At 34.7% G+C, this 15,140-nt stretch overlaps 1 protein-coding gene across 3 annotated transcripts in view; it reads right to left on the bottom strand.

Moving 5' to 3' along the window:
• The window catches only part of CTDSPL2 (CTD small phosphatase like 2), a 78,595-nt gene that overhangs the window by 21,439 nt on the left and 42,016 nt on the right, over positions 1–15,140 (bottom strand). For 2 of the 3 annotated variants that reach the window (XM_037022167.2, XM_037022168.2), the window contains exons 3-5: positions 6,728–6,866; positions 4,984–5,133; positions 1,306–1,518 (exon numbers count right to left, since the gene is read on the bottom strand). In XM_037022167.2, the coding sequence (XP_036878062.1) occupies positions 1,306–1,518; positions 4,984–5,133; positions 6,728–6,866 (502 nt within the window). The remainder of the gene's footprint in view (positions 1–1,305; positions 1,519–4,983; positions 5,134–6,727; positions 6,867–15,140) is intronic. The other variant, XM_037022169.2, reaches the window with a different exon arrangement.

Below are 15,140 nucleotides of genomic sequence, written 5' to 3'. Positions count from 1 at the left end.
TTCATTTCTAACAACTTTATGCCGATAATGGTTCATTAGCATAAAGGAATAATGGAAAAACTTATCTTCCAGTCACTTGTTTCAAATTCCTATTAACTTCAGAGAAAGGGGAAAAGAAAGTAGTATCTGAGTGCCTTCATGCTAAGTATTTTTCATATTTCATCTCATTTATCCTTCAAAACATTGAATTATTACTACCATTTTAAAGCTAAGAAAACTCTCAGAGAGCTTAAAGAAGTTGTCCAAATTCACACAGTTAAGCAAATGGCGGAATCAGTCTCATTTCTTATTCTCTGGCTACATTCTTGAAGTTAAGGTGAAGTATTACTTTTGTCACTCATACTCATCTTTTTTTAAGATCAGCAGAAATTTTACTTCTATCCTCTCATGATCCTCCTAATCAGAGTAACTGCAATGTGCCACCTCATCACTTTGTTCATTTATTTGTAACAGCACTCACCACACTGTACAGAAATTTTTGTGTAGACTTGACTTATCAATTAAATCATGTACTCTTCAGGGTCAAGAAGCATATCTTATCTTTATAAACAGTACCCATTACAAAAAACATGTGTTCAGTAAATGTTAGGGGAATAAATGAATGGTTGAGACAACTGGACTAAATCTTATGTTTTCCCTCTGGAAACCATCCCTTCTCCATCTTCACAATTGTCAGAAAAAAATAAAGACCAAAGTTTATACAGCAGCACAAAAATACAGAACATCAAACAGAAAGCCAATAGCCCTGGACTTAGTCTATACCATTCACTAACTTAACACTGGGCAAAGCAATCAGCATAGAATGACAGGTCCTCAGTAGGTTCATTTGCAAGTTTTATCCACTCATAAACTATATGCATAATCCATACTGATTTGCTTGGTAGATTCAATGTTCAATATTATAGATATTAATCTTTTATCTGACCAATTTAAAATACATTTTTCCTCTATTATGCTGCTTCTCCATACTGGCATTACTGGGTTGCATTGTATAGAAGTTTTTTAATTGTATGCATTTTTCTTTAAATGTTTTCTGCTGTTTCAATGATTTTTTAAACTTTTCCCTTAAATTCAAGAGAAGAACATCATTCTACTTCCTTATAACAAACTATACTCTTAACAAATGCCTATGTACTAAGCTCTTTCTGACTGGATTTGGGGAGAAAGTTTTATTTCCAATTTTAATTTTCTTAACTTCAAGGAAGAAACACTTAGCATTTAATTCACCTATTTAAGAAAAAATATGAAATACAGTATTTTTATAAATGATTCATGAAGATGCATAAGAAAAGGAATCTTCTTCACCTGTAAGAGGTGGGATATCAGGATTAACTGTTCCTTCTTCTTCTAAACCATTATTTATTGTTGGTCTCACTTGAACTGATTGATTTGAGTAAGCTGCTCCATTAGTTGATGTAGTAGTACTGGTAGTGATCTCATCCACCTGTTCCATATCAAGTTGTTTTACTATCTCTTCAGCTTCCATGGCCTGTCCTGGGGAATCGGATCCTGATGTTCCTGAAATCATGATTTAGTGTACTCACAATCATCATTTTTAAAAAAGAGACCAGGTGAAAGAACAGATGTTGTTTAAGGCTACAAATGTAGAAATAGTAAATGAACCCTAGAGATCTAAGGTACAGTACAGTGAACACAGACAACAATACTCTATTATAATCATTAAACTTGCTGAAAGAAAGAACTTAGTTATTTTTAGAACTTAATTTTTCCAACCACTATTTAAAGAAGGGATAATTATTTAAGATGATAGAGGTGTTAATTGTCACTACAATGGCAATCACATTACAATATGTAAGTGTATCAAATCATACTGTATAACCTAAATTTATACAATGTCAGATATATTTCAATTAGAAATTAAAATTAAAAACTCATCAAGATTGAGAAAAACTAAATGTAACAGAAACAAAGCCAAGGATACCACTGTTTAATGAGTCTCTTCCAGACATTTCAAACAATGAGGAATAAATACTATTACAAGCTAGAGTAATATTTGTGAAAAGTTTTTAAACTTTTTAAGAGTGTTCAAATAGTTTAGAAACTTAAGAGTCAGACAAGTCATAACCTAGAACTTTATTTTTTGATATAATTGATATATATATATATATAACATTATATATGTTTCAGATGTACATACTGATTTAATACATTATATACTGAATATGATTACCAACCCAGCATTAGCTAACACCTCTATCTGGCCATATAATTGTCATTTGTTTTTCCTGGTGAGAACATTTAAGATCTAGTCTTCTAGCAACTTTGAAGTATCTAATATGGCACTGTTGACTACAGAACATATTTTCATTCAAGCAAGTATCATGTGTAATTGCCTACTATGTGCTAGGCACTATATATGAATGAATGAATGAATGATTGATACATATATACTTGAATGAATTTTATTTATATATTCATTATCCTCAAAATAGCTCCTGATCTTTCCAGTACTAAGCATCCTAGCCACTGTGGGAATTTTCTGTTTTTAAACCAGAAGTATTTATCTAAGAATGAGCTAATCATTCCCCAATAATGTAAATCTTTTATTCAGAGACAAGAATAATTTCTCAGTAACAAAATTCCACCTCAATAACAAAGACTGAAGTTAATTTCCTCATTATACTCAGCCATCACCTAGATGACTCTGCTGCCCAATTATTCTTCCACTATGGAATGACCCGTCTTTCCATTTCTTTACTAAATCCTTCAAATGTCATTTTCAACAAAATCACCTCCAATATTCTCAACTTCTTCACCAAATACTCCTTCTCACTCACTGCTTTAAATTTAACATCTTTCCAAAAAACATCTCTTTCCTGATACACTTCCCTCAGAGCTCTTTATTCTCCCATACTCAATGTACTAACAGAAACAGAATTCATTTATCTCTGTTGCTGCTACCTAATCATTGGTTTACTAGTGTGGCTCCTTTAAGACTGATGTTGCCTGACTATGTAATTCTCCGCTTATGCCCTCTGCTGTCATCTACCATCTATTGCATCTTCTCTCAAGCACAGAGGAATTTAACAATGAGCTACCAGTTTACAACTCCATTAAATAACTCTCCAGTTATTACAGGTGATGTCAATGATTGAAACCTAAAATTCAAATATCCCTACCACAACCTCCTAATCTTCTAATTATCTATTTCATACTCATATTACATTTGACCATGTTTGGTAAAGTCCTGTCTCTTTTATTCCAAACACATCCCTCAGTGGCTTCTTCACCACCCTTCTCATCTACAGATGTTAGACTTCATGGTATATCACTTAAACCACTTTCAAACCAGCAGCCTCAGTGTCCTTACTCCCTTGTCTTTCCACTCTCGTCCATCATAAAAGGATGAAGCTCAAATCTTACCATGTTTGTTTTAATATGACTTCTTTATAATTCTCTTATCTTATTCCCTTCCAGTCCAATCAACTCCAACACTCCAACTGTGACAATGTAATTTCAGTTTCTCAAATACACTATGCCTTTGCTTACACAGCTCCTTCTACCTGGAATGCCCTTTATCACCTTTCAAGATTCAGCTTTTCTATGAACCCTTTTGTGAGCTGCCACCCAGAATACAGGACACTCCATTCTTTGAATACGCCACTGTCCCAATAATAAACCTCTACATATGCACCTACAAAAATTTTATTATGCTTATTTATATATCTCTCCTGCTTATAAAATGTATGCTTTTTGAGGTCAGAGACCGTCTTATCCATTAATCATATTTGAATTTCCAGTGACTAACATACAATGGTTGGAATACAGCAGATGCTCAACATTTGCTGAGTCAACTGAAATCTTCAAATCACATATATAAGTATAATTATCCACTCAAATATTAAGAGGGTTAAGAATTTAAAGACTGGTCCAAGGTAACATGGCTCAACAGTGGCAGAGCTGCAATTTCAAAACAAGTTTATCTAACTCCAAAGTTAGATTCTTTTTACACTACACCAACATTTCCAAAGATTGTTCTATGGGACACTAGTTCTGTAAGGTATTAACAGATGTTCCACAAAAAAGGGCTCTTGGTCTAATATGTCTAGGAAATAGTGGGTTAAATGAAGTTAGCAGTAGTTTTTGTTTTGCTTTTACTCTCGGATTTTACAGTCCTTACCAAATGTACTAATATGCGTTATTTTTGCCCCTCAGGCCATCTTGATTTTACAGCGCACCAATCTACCTTTTAAAAATTATACTATTACCCAGAAATATAATTTAAATCAGAATTTAAATAATAAATTTAAATAAAGGTAACAAGGATTTAATGGCTATTTTCCATGTGCCCCATACTAGTAGAAGCAAAAAATATAGACCTTCAATGATCTCTTACCCTCAAATAAGAGAAACTAAAATTATGTATGAAATTAGGTATTAATCATCAGAAAAGATAAGACACTAGCTAAATCTTGAATGAAGGCAATTTTGAGTCTTTTGCAAAGGCATTACACAGTGAAAACCTTCAATTCATTTAGGTAATTTTACTGTCTATCTAAATGAAAGTTCCCTGGGGGGGCAGGGAGGAAGAGGATCACACAAATAATAAAAACAAACTGTAACAAAAAATGACCTAGTTTTAGCTCACTTAAAATATTCAACAAATTCCACTTTACTGATCCAGAATACTGAAAATGCTTCTGGATTCTCTCTTGCTCTCACTTGAAGGATTACAGAAATCATAACACAAAAAATAAAACTTTCCTGCCTGCCCAAAATTCATCATCTAGCTTTTCTAATAGTGAAAGCAGAGTTCATTCACTTCCAATAGAATTAAACATAATCTATATTTATTTCAGTCACTTAAAAAAAATGCCTTTTGGAAGCTGAGTATTTTCAGTGAGGCTAAAAACTGACATAAGATATTAACAAAATACCGGGTAAAATCAAATATATCTTTTAAAAGTCTGAGAAAATTATTAATTTTTTAAAGTGAATTTATGGCTAATGGTTTATACTTACCATTTTTATTTGCTGGTGAAAAAAAGTTGAAGACAGGAGAAAATATGGTCCCCAACAATGTAGTCCTTGGAGGACTGCCAGAGGAAGGATTATCTTCTAATTTTCCATTTTGTTTTACATGTTGATTTGTCATTTCATAACTACCAGCTTCTAAGACAAAAATAGAATAAGTTGTGATCCACAAAACATGACTTTCAGAAATGTGTTCTAAGCCATTCATTATAAAAATAACTCTTTCCCTCAAATACTTCATGAGAACTAATATTGAAGTTAGGAAAACATTATTTAAAAGAAATCCTGAGATAAATCACTTGTACATCCAACAAATTTCACTATAATGCTTTATAAATGCTATAATTCACTGAACTTTTTCCAAGTAGACTTTTTTATATCTACTTTGAAAATTTGTAATTATACAGATTGCAAGGCTTCAAATCAACACAATGTAACAGAAAACAAACTGTAAGTAAAGCAAGGAAGTTACAGTATCATAAACACAAATGCAAGATCTTTTCTTGGTTTATTTACATTTTGGGATACTGCCTACTTCATAAAACCTACTACCCATGCTATTTCTACACTAAACAAATAGAAGCAACATAGCTCTATTTAAGAAGATCACTATGTATAGAAGGCAGTGTCAAAAGTTACTTATGGATATTGAGGCCCCATTTCAGGGTAGTGAGGAAAAATAGCCAATTTTTAAAGATTTTTCTAGTCAATAAAACATTTTCATAGGTCTTTAGAAAATATGAAATAAAAATAAATTCTAATAAATATTTTGGTCAACACCCTTGCCCCTCTCTACAACTTTACCTATTATCTTCCTACATTTCTTTTCTTCTGTGCTATAGCTCTTTTAACTTATCACTTTTCTCCCTGATGGTCAATTTTAACCAGAATTTAAATTTAACAGAATTTAACAGAATTTAACAGGTCAAATTTAACAGAAATACATCACAGCATTGAGGGGAAGGTGTCAAAAATATTATTGCTGTTGTGTCTAAAATAGCATTCGTTAAAGACAGTAGGTACTGCATGCTACAGTGTCATTCTTAGAACTTCCCCTGACTGTGCTTGTTTTTCTTTTTGACTTTAAGGAACTTCTCAGCAATACAGTAAGATTTGGACCTAGAAAAGGGTTTAGCAGAAGCAACACTACTGACTTTGGGGCTGGGTAACTCTTTACTGTGGGACGCTGCCCTGTATATTTTAAGATGTTTAGTAGCATCCCTGACCTCCACCTGCTAGATGCTAGTAGCAACTCCTCCACAGGCAGAGATGACTAAAAGCGTCGCCAGACACTGACAAATGTACCATGAGGGAAAAAGTCACACCTAGCTAAAAACTACTGGTCTGAGTGATCCAAGCCCCCTCTGAGCTCTGAAATTCTCTAATACAGAAACAAATTCTTTTATGTATTTCAGACAAATTAGGTCACAATTATTAATGCCTTAAGAAATGAGTTCATTAGATGTAAAAATGTTGCTCCATACACATTTTCATGCTGAATAGAATAAAGCTAGGTGCTCTGCCTCTCCCCTCTTATTTTCACTCATCAAAGTAGATTTATATTAGGAGGGTAAATTTTTATTTCACTTCATGCTACTAATATTTAATACAATAGAAATCACAAAAAATAAGGCAGGAATTGCTCAGGGTAGATTTTTAAAAACAGACAAGAAATATGTCAGATGAGATCTCGACTTAGACCTAATAAAACAGTATCTAAATATTAACAAACCTCCATTTACTTGACTTTTCCGTCTTACTCGAGATATCTGTTTGTTAGGCTTTTCTCCTGCTCTTGGTGTTGATGTGATCAAATTATTATCTATACCACATTCAATTCTACTCCGTTTCGCAGGATTTTCTCTCTCTTCCTTAAGATATAAGAGGAAAAAACATTCATTCAGCACAGGCATTCTACCTTACAGGTTCCACTTTTAAAAATACAGAATGTATTGATGATGGGAGGAGTCTAGTAACCATAATGTTGCTCATGTAATTGTAGATTAATGATACCAAAAAAAAAAAAAACAGAATATAACATGACCCCCATGCTCACTGTAGCATTATTTATAACAGTCAAGATATGAAAACAACCTAAGTGTCCATCAATGGATGAATGGATAAAGAAAATACAAACACACACACACACACACACACACACACACACACACACACACACACACACACACACACACACACACACACACACACACACACACACACAATGGGATATTATTCAGCCATAAAAAAGAATGAAATCTTGCTGCTTGCAATGACATGAATAATCCTTGAGGGCATTATGCTAAGTGAAATAAGTCAGAAACACTACACGGTCTCACTTAGACATGGAATCTAAAAACAAACAGAAAACTAAAGTCAAAGATACAGTTAGTAGACTGCTGGTTGCCAGAGTGGCAGGTGGGCAAAATGAGTGAGGGGAGTCAAAAGGAACAAAATTCCGGCTACAAAATAATTAAGTTACTGGGATGTAATATACAGCAAAGTGACCATAGCTAATAGTACTGTACTAATACTTGAATGTTTCCAAGAGAGTAAATCTTAGAGGTTCTTATTCAAGAAAAAAACTTAACTATGTATGGTAACAGATGTTAACTAGACTTAACTACAGTGATAATTTACCCACATACAAATATCATATCATTATGTTGTACATATGAAACTAATATAGTGTTGTATGTCAATTATACCTCAAAAAAAAAAAAGATAAAATATGTTGTAATATACTTTTTCTGATTTTCATATCCAGGAGAAACAAAATAGAATTAATACACAACAGAAAACATAGGAAAAATCTGCCAGTGTCCTAAGAGTATTTATTAACACAATTGTAGTACACAAAAATAACTGGCATTGTCACAGTTCAGATCCTTTCCCCAGGGTCCATTCAATTTTTCATGCTTTTGAAATATTATTGTACAATGTGCTCTGAATTTTCATCAATTTTCCCCTATTCTTAAAATTGTACAAAAGAATAGAGGTTATTTCCTTGAAAACTCAGTAAGCGAACCCAACTGGAATTTATTATTTAAAAAAATAGAGCCTGCCACTGTCATACTCCCAGTGCTGACCTCAATTCTTCAAATGCTCAAATTAACACTAAGGAGTTAACTCCTTAACAAAGGTTTCTATTAATTTCCCTATATGGGGCAAATTCACATGACCAGTTTACACTATTTCTGCAATATTATTGACTAAAATGGTATACTCCAAGCAATAGCCTGACTTACTTTTCTGCATTTGTACATCTATTTTCTTCATTTGTAATTTCTCTAGTCATTTACCACATGAATGACTGATTTTCTTACATTACTGTAACATTGACTTTTCCTTCCTGTTTTTAATGAGGCTACCTAAAATCTTTTGATAAAGGTTAGAGTTTTAAATCTATATTATATATAATTTATACATATAATCAACATGCTTATTCAACAGGCATAACTTATCTATTTGTACTGAATATTTCTATTTGATGTTTTTACACCACAGCAAGTAATACATACTACCAAGCATTTTCTAAAGGTTGAACTTTAACCTGTTATTTCTGAAACAAACCTTGGTATTGTAAATAGCCAAAGTTACAATTCCCTGTTTGGATCAAAATAGAACTGCAAATAACATTCAATACAGAATTTTGCTTTTTCTTCGCAGTTTCTCTAATTTTTGGTAGCTCTATCAAAACATGTCATTATAGCACAAAAGATGTCTCAGTGATCCACAACAAACTTTCTCATATTTTCATTGTTTATCATTGTCCTGCATTTTAAAATGATGAGCAGGAAGGCTCATATCCTGAACACGGAATATTTGTTATCAGAAAATATAAGAGCTCTCTTTATTTAAAAAAGTTCTTCAAAAACAGAAATATTGCCACAAAGCCTTAACTACACTAAGTTTCAGCATCCTCCTGAACTCTTAATACATCTGCTGTAACATAAATACATATGTGTCTGAAAACCTCGGTTGCAACACTAAAAACAACAAGGCTTATGGAAAAAATTGGGTAGAGGAGGGTAAAAAGTGATACACTGGGGCAGATCGTCAGTGTGACTATAACTCTAACCATAGCACTAACAAAAACAATGACCAGAAACTCCAGAGGTAACTTGGACATGCCATACTCCAGGAGGCTAATAACACCAGCTGCAATGCTACCTGAGGGTTTAATAAAAAGTATCAAAAACAGAGAAGTAGAAACAAGGATGTATGGAAGATGAGAAGTGGAGCTTTAGGTCAGTACGGCAGCTAATATAGACACACAAGGACATGCAAACTGCCACATTAAGAGTCCCTGCTAGACCACGATGTACCTCTCTAGGAGGGAATTCTCACTGCAGATACCACTTTCAATTAAAAACTGTGTGTATGTGTGTTTGTGTGAGTGTTGGGGGTAGAGGAGGTGGGTGGTAATGCTTCTGCCTCAGTAGCAGCTGAGCTAGAATTTTTTTACTTTCTTGATGAAGGATAAAATTTAACTCCCATTATTCAGGATTCCCCAATCAGTTCAGGAAAAGTTATGTATAAATCAACAAATCATCCATGCTTTTTCTCCATCTACCAACACAGTACAAGCTAAGGAGTACTGTAGAAGCTTCACATACTATAGTAGAACAGACTATATACTGTAGCTAAATGAGAATACATTAAAATATTTCAGTGTATATCTCAAAGAGGAAGAATAAGCTACTAAGACCAAGGTTAAACTTCTGCTGTCATTGACAGTAAAATCCTATTCTTCAGAAAACCGTACTCAAATGTCCAATGATGTTCCAATTATGAAAGACAATTCAACATCCAATTCTAGTCTCTCTTGAACATTCAACTATATAATTTGGGGACATTTCAGACATGGTATGATTAAGAGGAACTAGGAAAAACAAGATAGTATATTACTGTACAGGTTGTTTTTATTTTTTATTTACTTTTTTAGTATTAATTTTTTATTCTGGTATCACTGATACACAATCACATGAGCAACGATGTGGTTACTAGATTTCCATTATCAAGTCCCACCACATACCCTATTTTACTCACTGTCCATCAGCACAGTAAGATGCTCTATCTTCTCTGTGCTACACTGCCTTCCCTGTCACTCCTCCTATATTATGTGTGCTAATCATAATGCCCCTTAGTCCCCTTATCCCTCCTTAAACCCCACCACCCCCAGTCCCTTTCCCTTTGTTAGTCCATTCTTGGGTTCTGTGATTCTGCTGCTGTTTTGTTCCTTCAGTTTTTGCTTTGTTGTTATACTCCACAAATGAGTGAAATCATTTGGTACTTGTCTTTCTCTCCCTGGTTTATTTCACTGAGCATAAATAACCTCTAGCTCCATCCACGTTGTTGAAAAAGGTGGGATTTCTTTTCTTCTTATGGCTGAATAATATCCATTCTGTATATGTAACACATCTTCTTTATCCATTCATCTACTGATGAACACTTAGGTTGCTGCCGTTTCTTGGCTATTGTAAATAGTGCTGTGACAAACATAGGGGTGCATATGTCTTTTTGAATCTGTGATCCTGCATTCTTAGGGTAAATTCCTAGGACTGGAATTCCTGGGGCAAATGGAATTTCTACTTTGAGTTTTTTGAGGAACCTCCACATAGCTTTCCACAATGGCTGAACTAATTTACATTCCCACCAGCAGTGTAGGAGGGTTCCCCTTTTTCCACACCCTCGCGAGCATTTGTTGTTCTGTGTCTTTCGGATGTTGGCCATCCTGACACAGGTGTGAGGTGATAGCTCACTGTAGCTTTAATTTGCATTTCTCTGATGATTAGCAATGTGGAGCATCTTTTCATGTGACTGTTGGCCATATGAATTTCTTCTTTGGAAAAGAGTCTGTTTCGATTCTGTACCCATTTTTTAATTGGCTTATTTGCTTTTTGTTTGCTGAGGTGTGTGAGCTCTTTATATATTTTGGATGTCAGCCCCTTATCAGAAATGTCATTTATGAATATATTATCCCATACTGTAGGATGATTTTTGTTCTACTGATGCTGTCCTTTGCTGTACAGAAGCTTTTTACTTTGATGTAGTCCCATGAGTTCATTTTTGCTTTTGTTTCCCCTACGCAGGGAGATATGCTCATGAAAAAGTTGCTCATGTTTATATTCAGAAGATTTTTGTCTGTATTTTCTTCTAAGAGTTTTATGACTTAGATCCAGGTCTTTGATCCATTTCTAGTTTACTTTTGTATATGGAGTTAGGCAATAATCCAGGTTCATTCTCTTACATGCAGCTGCCCAGTTTTACCAACACCACCTGTTGAAGAGGCTGTCATTTCCCCATTGTATATCCATGGCTCCCTTATTGCATATTAATTTACCATATATACTTGGGTTAATATCTGGACTCTCGAACTCTGTTCCACTGGTCTAAGGGCCTGTTCTTGTGCCAGTATCAAATTGTCTTGATTACAGTGGCTTTGTATTAGAGCTTAAAGTTCAGAAGTGCAATCACCCCACTCTATTCTTCCTTCTCAGGATTGCTTTGGCTATTTGGGGTCTTCTCTTGTTCCATATGAATTTTAAAACTATTTGTTCCAGTTCGTTGAAGAATGCTGTTGGTATTTTGATAGGGATTGCATTGAATCTGTAGATTCTTTAGGCAGGATGGCCATTTTGACAATATTAATCCTTCCTACGAAAAAGCATGGGATGAATTTCCATTTCTTGCTTTCCTTTATAATTTCTCTCAAGAGTGTTTTGTAGTTTCCAGAGTGTAGGTCTTTCCCTTCCTTGGTTAGGTTTGTTCCTAGGTATTTTATTATTTTTGATGCAACTGTGAATGGAATTGTTTTCCTGATTTCTCTTTCTGCTAGTTCATTGTTAGTGTACAGGAATGCAACAGACTTCTGTATATTAATTTTGTATCCTGCAACTTTAGTGAATTCAGTTATTAATTCTAGGAGTTTTGGGGTGGATTCTTGAAGGTTTTTTATGTACAATGTCATGTCATCTGCAAATAGTGACAGTTTAGCTTCTTCCTTACCAATCTGGATGTCTTTTATTTCTTTGTGTTGTCTGACTGCCATTGCTAGGACCTCCAGTACTATACTGAATAAAAGTGGGGAGAGTGGGCATTCTTGTCTGGTTCCCGATCTTAGAGGAACACCTTTCAGCTTTTCACTGTTAAGTATGATGTTGGCTGTGGGTTTAACATATATGGCCTTTATTATGTTGAGATACTTGCCTTCTATACTCATTTTGTTGAGAGATTTTATCATGAATGGATGTTGAATTTTGTCAAATGCTTTTTTTTACCTTATCTGGAGGTGATCATGTGGTTTTTGTCCTTTTTGTTTATGTGGTGGATGATGTTGATGGATTTTTGAATGTCATACCATCCTTGCATCCCTGGGATGAATCCCACTTGATCATGGTGTATGATCCTTTTGCTGTACTTTTGAATTTGGTTTGCTAATATTTTGTTGAGTATTTTTGCATGTATGTTCATCAGTGATATTGCTCTGTAGTTTTCTATTTTTGTGGGGTCTTTGCCTGGTTTTGGTATTAGAGTGATGCAGGCTTCATAGAATGAGTTTAGAAGTATTCCCTCCTCTTCTATTTTTCAGAAAACTTTAAGGAGAATGGGTATTATGTCTTCTCTAAATGTCTGATAAAATTCAGCGATGAAGCCATCTGGCCGGGCAGGGGGTTTTCTCGAGGAGATTTTTGATTACCGATTCAATTTCATTACTGGTAGTTGGTCTATTCAGATTTTCTGTTTCTTCCTTGGTCAGTCTTGGAAGGTTGTATTTTTCTAGAAAGTTGTCCATTTCCCCTAGATTATCCAGTTTGTTAGCATATAATTTTTCAAAGTATTATCTAATAATTCTCTGTATTTCAGTGCTGTCCATATTGATTTTTCCTTTCTCATTTCTGATTCTTTTTAGGTGTGTCGATTCTCTTTTTTTCTTGATAAGTCTGGATAGGGGTTTATCTATTTTGTTTATTTTCTCAAGGAACCAGCTCTTGGATTCACTAACTTTTTCTATGCTTTTATTCTTAATTTTTTTTACTTCTTCTGTGATCTTTACTATGTCCATCTTTCCACTGACTTTGGGCCTCATTTGTTCTTCTTTTTCCAGTTTCAATAATTGTGAATTTTAACTATTCATTTGGGATTGTTTCTCCTTCTTTAAATACACCTGGATTGCCATATACTTTCCTCTTAGAATTGCCTTTGCTGTGTCCCACAGAAGTTGGGGCATTCTGCTGTTGTTTTCATTTATCTTCATATATTGATTGATCTGTTTTAATTTGGCCATTGACCCATTGATTATTTAGGACCATGCTGTTAAGCCTGCATGTGTTTGTGAGCCTTTTTGTTTTCTTTGTACAATTTATTTCTAGTTTTACACCTTTGTGAGCTGAGAAGATGGCTGGCAGACTTTCAATCTTTTTGAATTTACAGAGGTTCTTTTTGTGGCCTAGTACTTGGTCTATTCCGGAAAATGTTCCATGTGCACTTGACAAGAATGTGTATCCTGCCACTTTTGGGTGGAATGTTCTATAGATGTCTGTTAGGTTTATCTGTTCTAGTGTGTTGTTCAGTGCCTCTGTGTCCCTACTTATTTTCTATCTGGTTGATCTGTCCTTTGGAGTGAGTGGTGTACTGAAGTCTCCTAAAATGAATGCATTGCATTCTATTTCCTCCTTTAATTCTTTTAGTATTTGTTTCACATATGTCGGTGCTCCTATACTGAGTGCATAGATATTTATAATAGTTATATCCTCTTGTGGGACTGCCCCCTTTACCATTACATAATGTCTTTCTTTATCTCGTTACTTTCTTTGTTTTGAAGTCTATTTTGTCTGATACAAGTACTGCAACACCTGCTTTTTTCTCCCTGTTGTTTGCATGAAATATCTTTTTCAATCCCTTCACTTTCAGTCTGTGTATATCTTTGGGTTTGAGGTGAATCTCTTGTAAGCAGCATATAGATGGGTTTTGCTTCTTTATCCATTGTATTCCTCTGTGTCTTTTGATTGGTGCAATCAGTCCATTTACATTTAGGGTAATTATTGATAGATATGTAGTTATTGCCATTGGAGGCTTTGGATTCGTGGTTACTAAGGGTTGAAGAGTAGCTTCTTTACTATCTAATTGTCTAACTTAACTCTCTTATTAAGCTATTATAAACACAGTCTGATGATTCTTTATTTCTCTCCTTATTCCTCCTCCTCCATTCTTTATATGTTAGGTGTTTTATTCTGTACTCTTTTGTGTTCCTTAGACTGCTTTTGTGGATAGTTGATTTTATTTTTTGCCTTTAGTTAGTATTTGGTTGGTCTGCTTTCTTTGCTGTGATTTTATTTTTTCTGGTGACATCTATTTAGCCTTAGGAGTGCTTCCATCTAGAGCAGTCCCTTTAAAATATCCTGTAGAGGTGGTTTGTGGGAGGCAAATTCCCTCAACTTTTGTTTGTATGGGAATTGTTTAATCCCTCCTTCAAATTTAAATGATAATCGTGCTGGATACAGTATTCTTGGTTCAAGGCCCTTCTGTTTCATTGCATTAAATATATCATGCCATTCTCTTCTGGCTTGTAAGGTTTCTGTTGAGACGTCTGATGATAGCCTGATGGGTTTTCCTTTGTAGGCCATCTTTTTTCTCTCTCTGGCTGCCTTTAGTACTCTGTCCTTGTCTTTGATCTTTGCCATTTTAATGATTATATGTATTGGTGTTGTCGTCCTTGGGTCCCTTGTGTTGGGAGATCTGTGGGCTTCCACGGTCTGAGAGACTATTTCCTTCCCCAGTTTGGGGAAGTTTTCAGCAATTATTTCTTCAAAGACACTTTCTATCCCCTTCTCTCTCTTCTTCTTCTGGTACCCCTATTATGTGAATATTGTTCCATTTGGATTGGCCACAGAGTTCTCTTAATATTCTTTCATTCCTGGAGATCCTTTTCTCTCTCTCTACCTCAGCCTCTCTGTATTCCTGTTCTTATTTCTATTCTATTAACAGTCTCTTGCACCTCGTCCAGTATGCTCTTAAGACCTTCTATCAATTGTTTCATTTCTGTTATCTCCCTCTGGACTTCATCCCTTTGCTCTTCCATATTTCTCTGTAGCCGATCAGCATGGTCATGACTTTTATTTTGAGTTCTTTTTCAGGAAGAT

The sequence above is a fragment of the Manis javanica genome, chromosome 8, assembly GCF_040802235.1.
Source record: "Manis javanica isolate MJ-LG chromosome 8, MJ_LKY, whole genome shotgun sequence".
In the NCBI taxonomy this organism is placed as follows: domain Eukaryota; kingdom Metazoa; phylum Chordata; class Mammalia; order Pholidota; family Manidae; genus Manis; species Manis javanica.
Note: the sequence above shows the minus strand (reverse complement) of the source record. Positions and strands in the feature narration are given on the sequence as shown.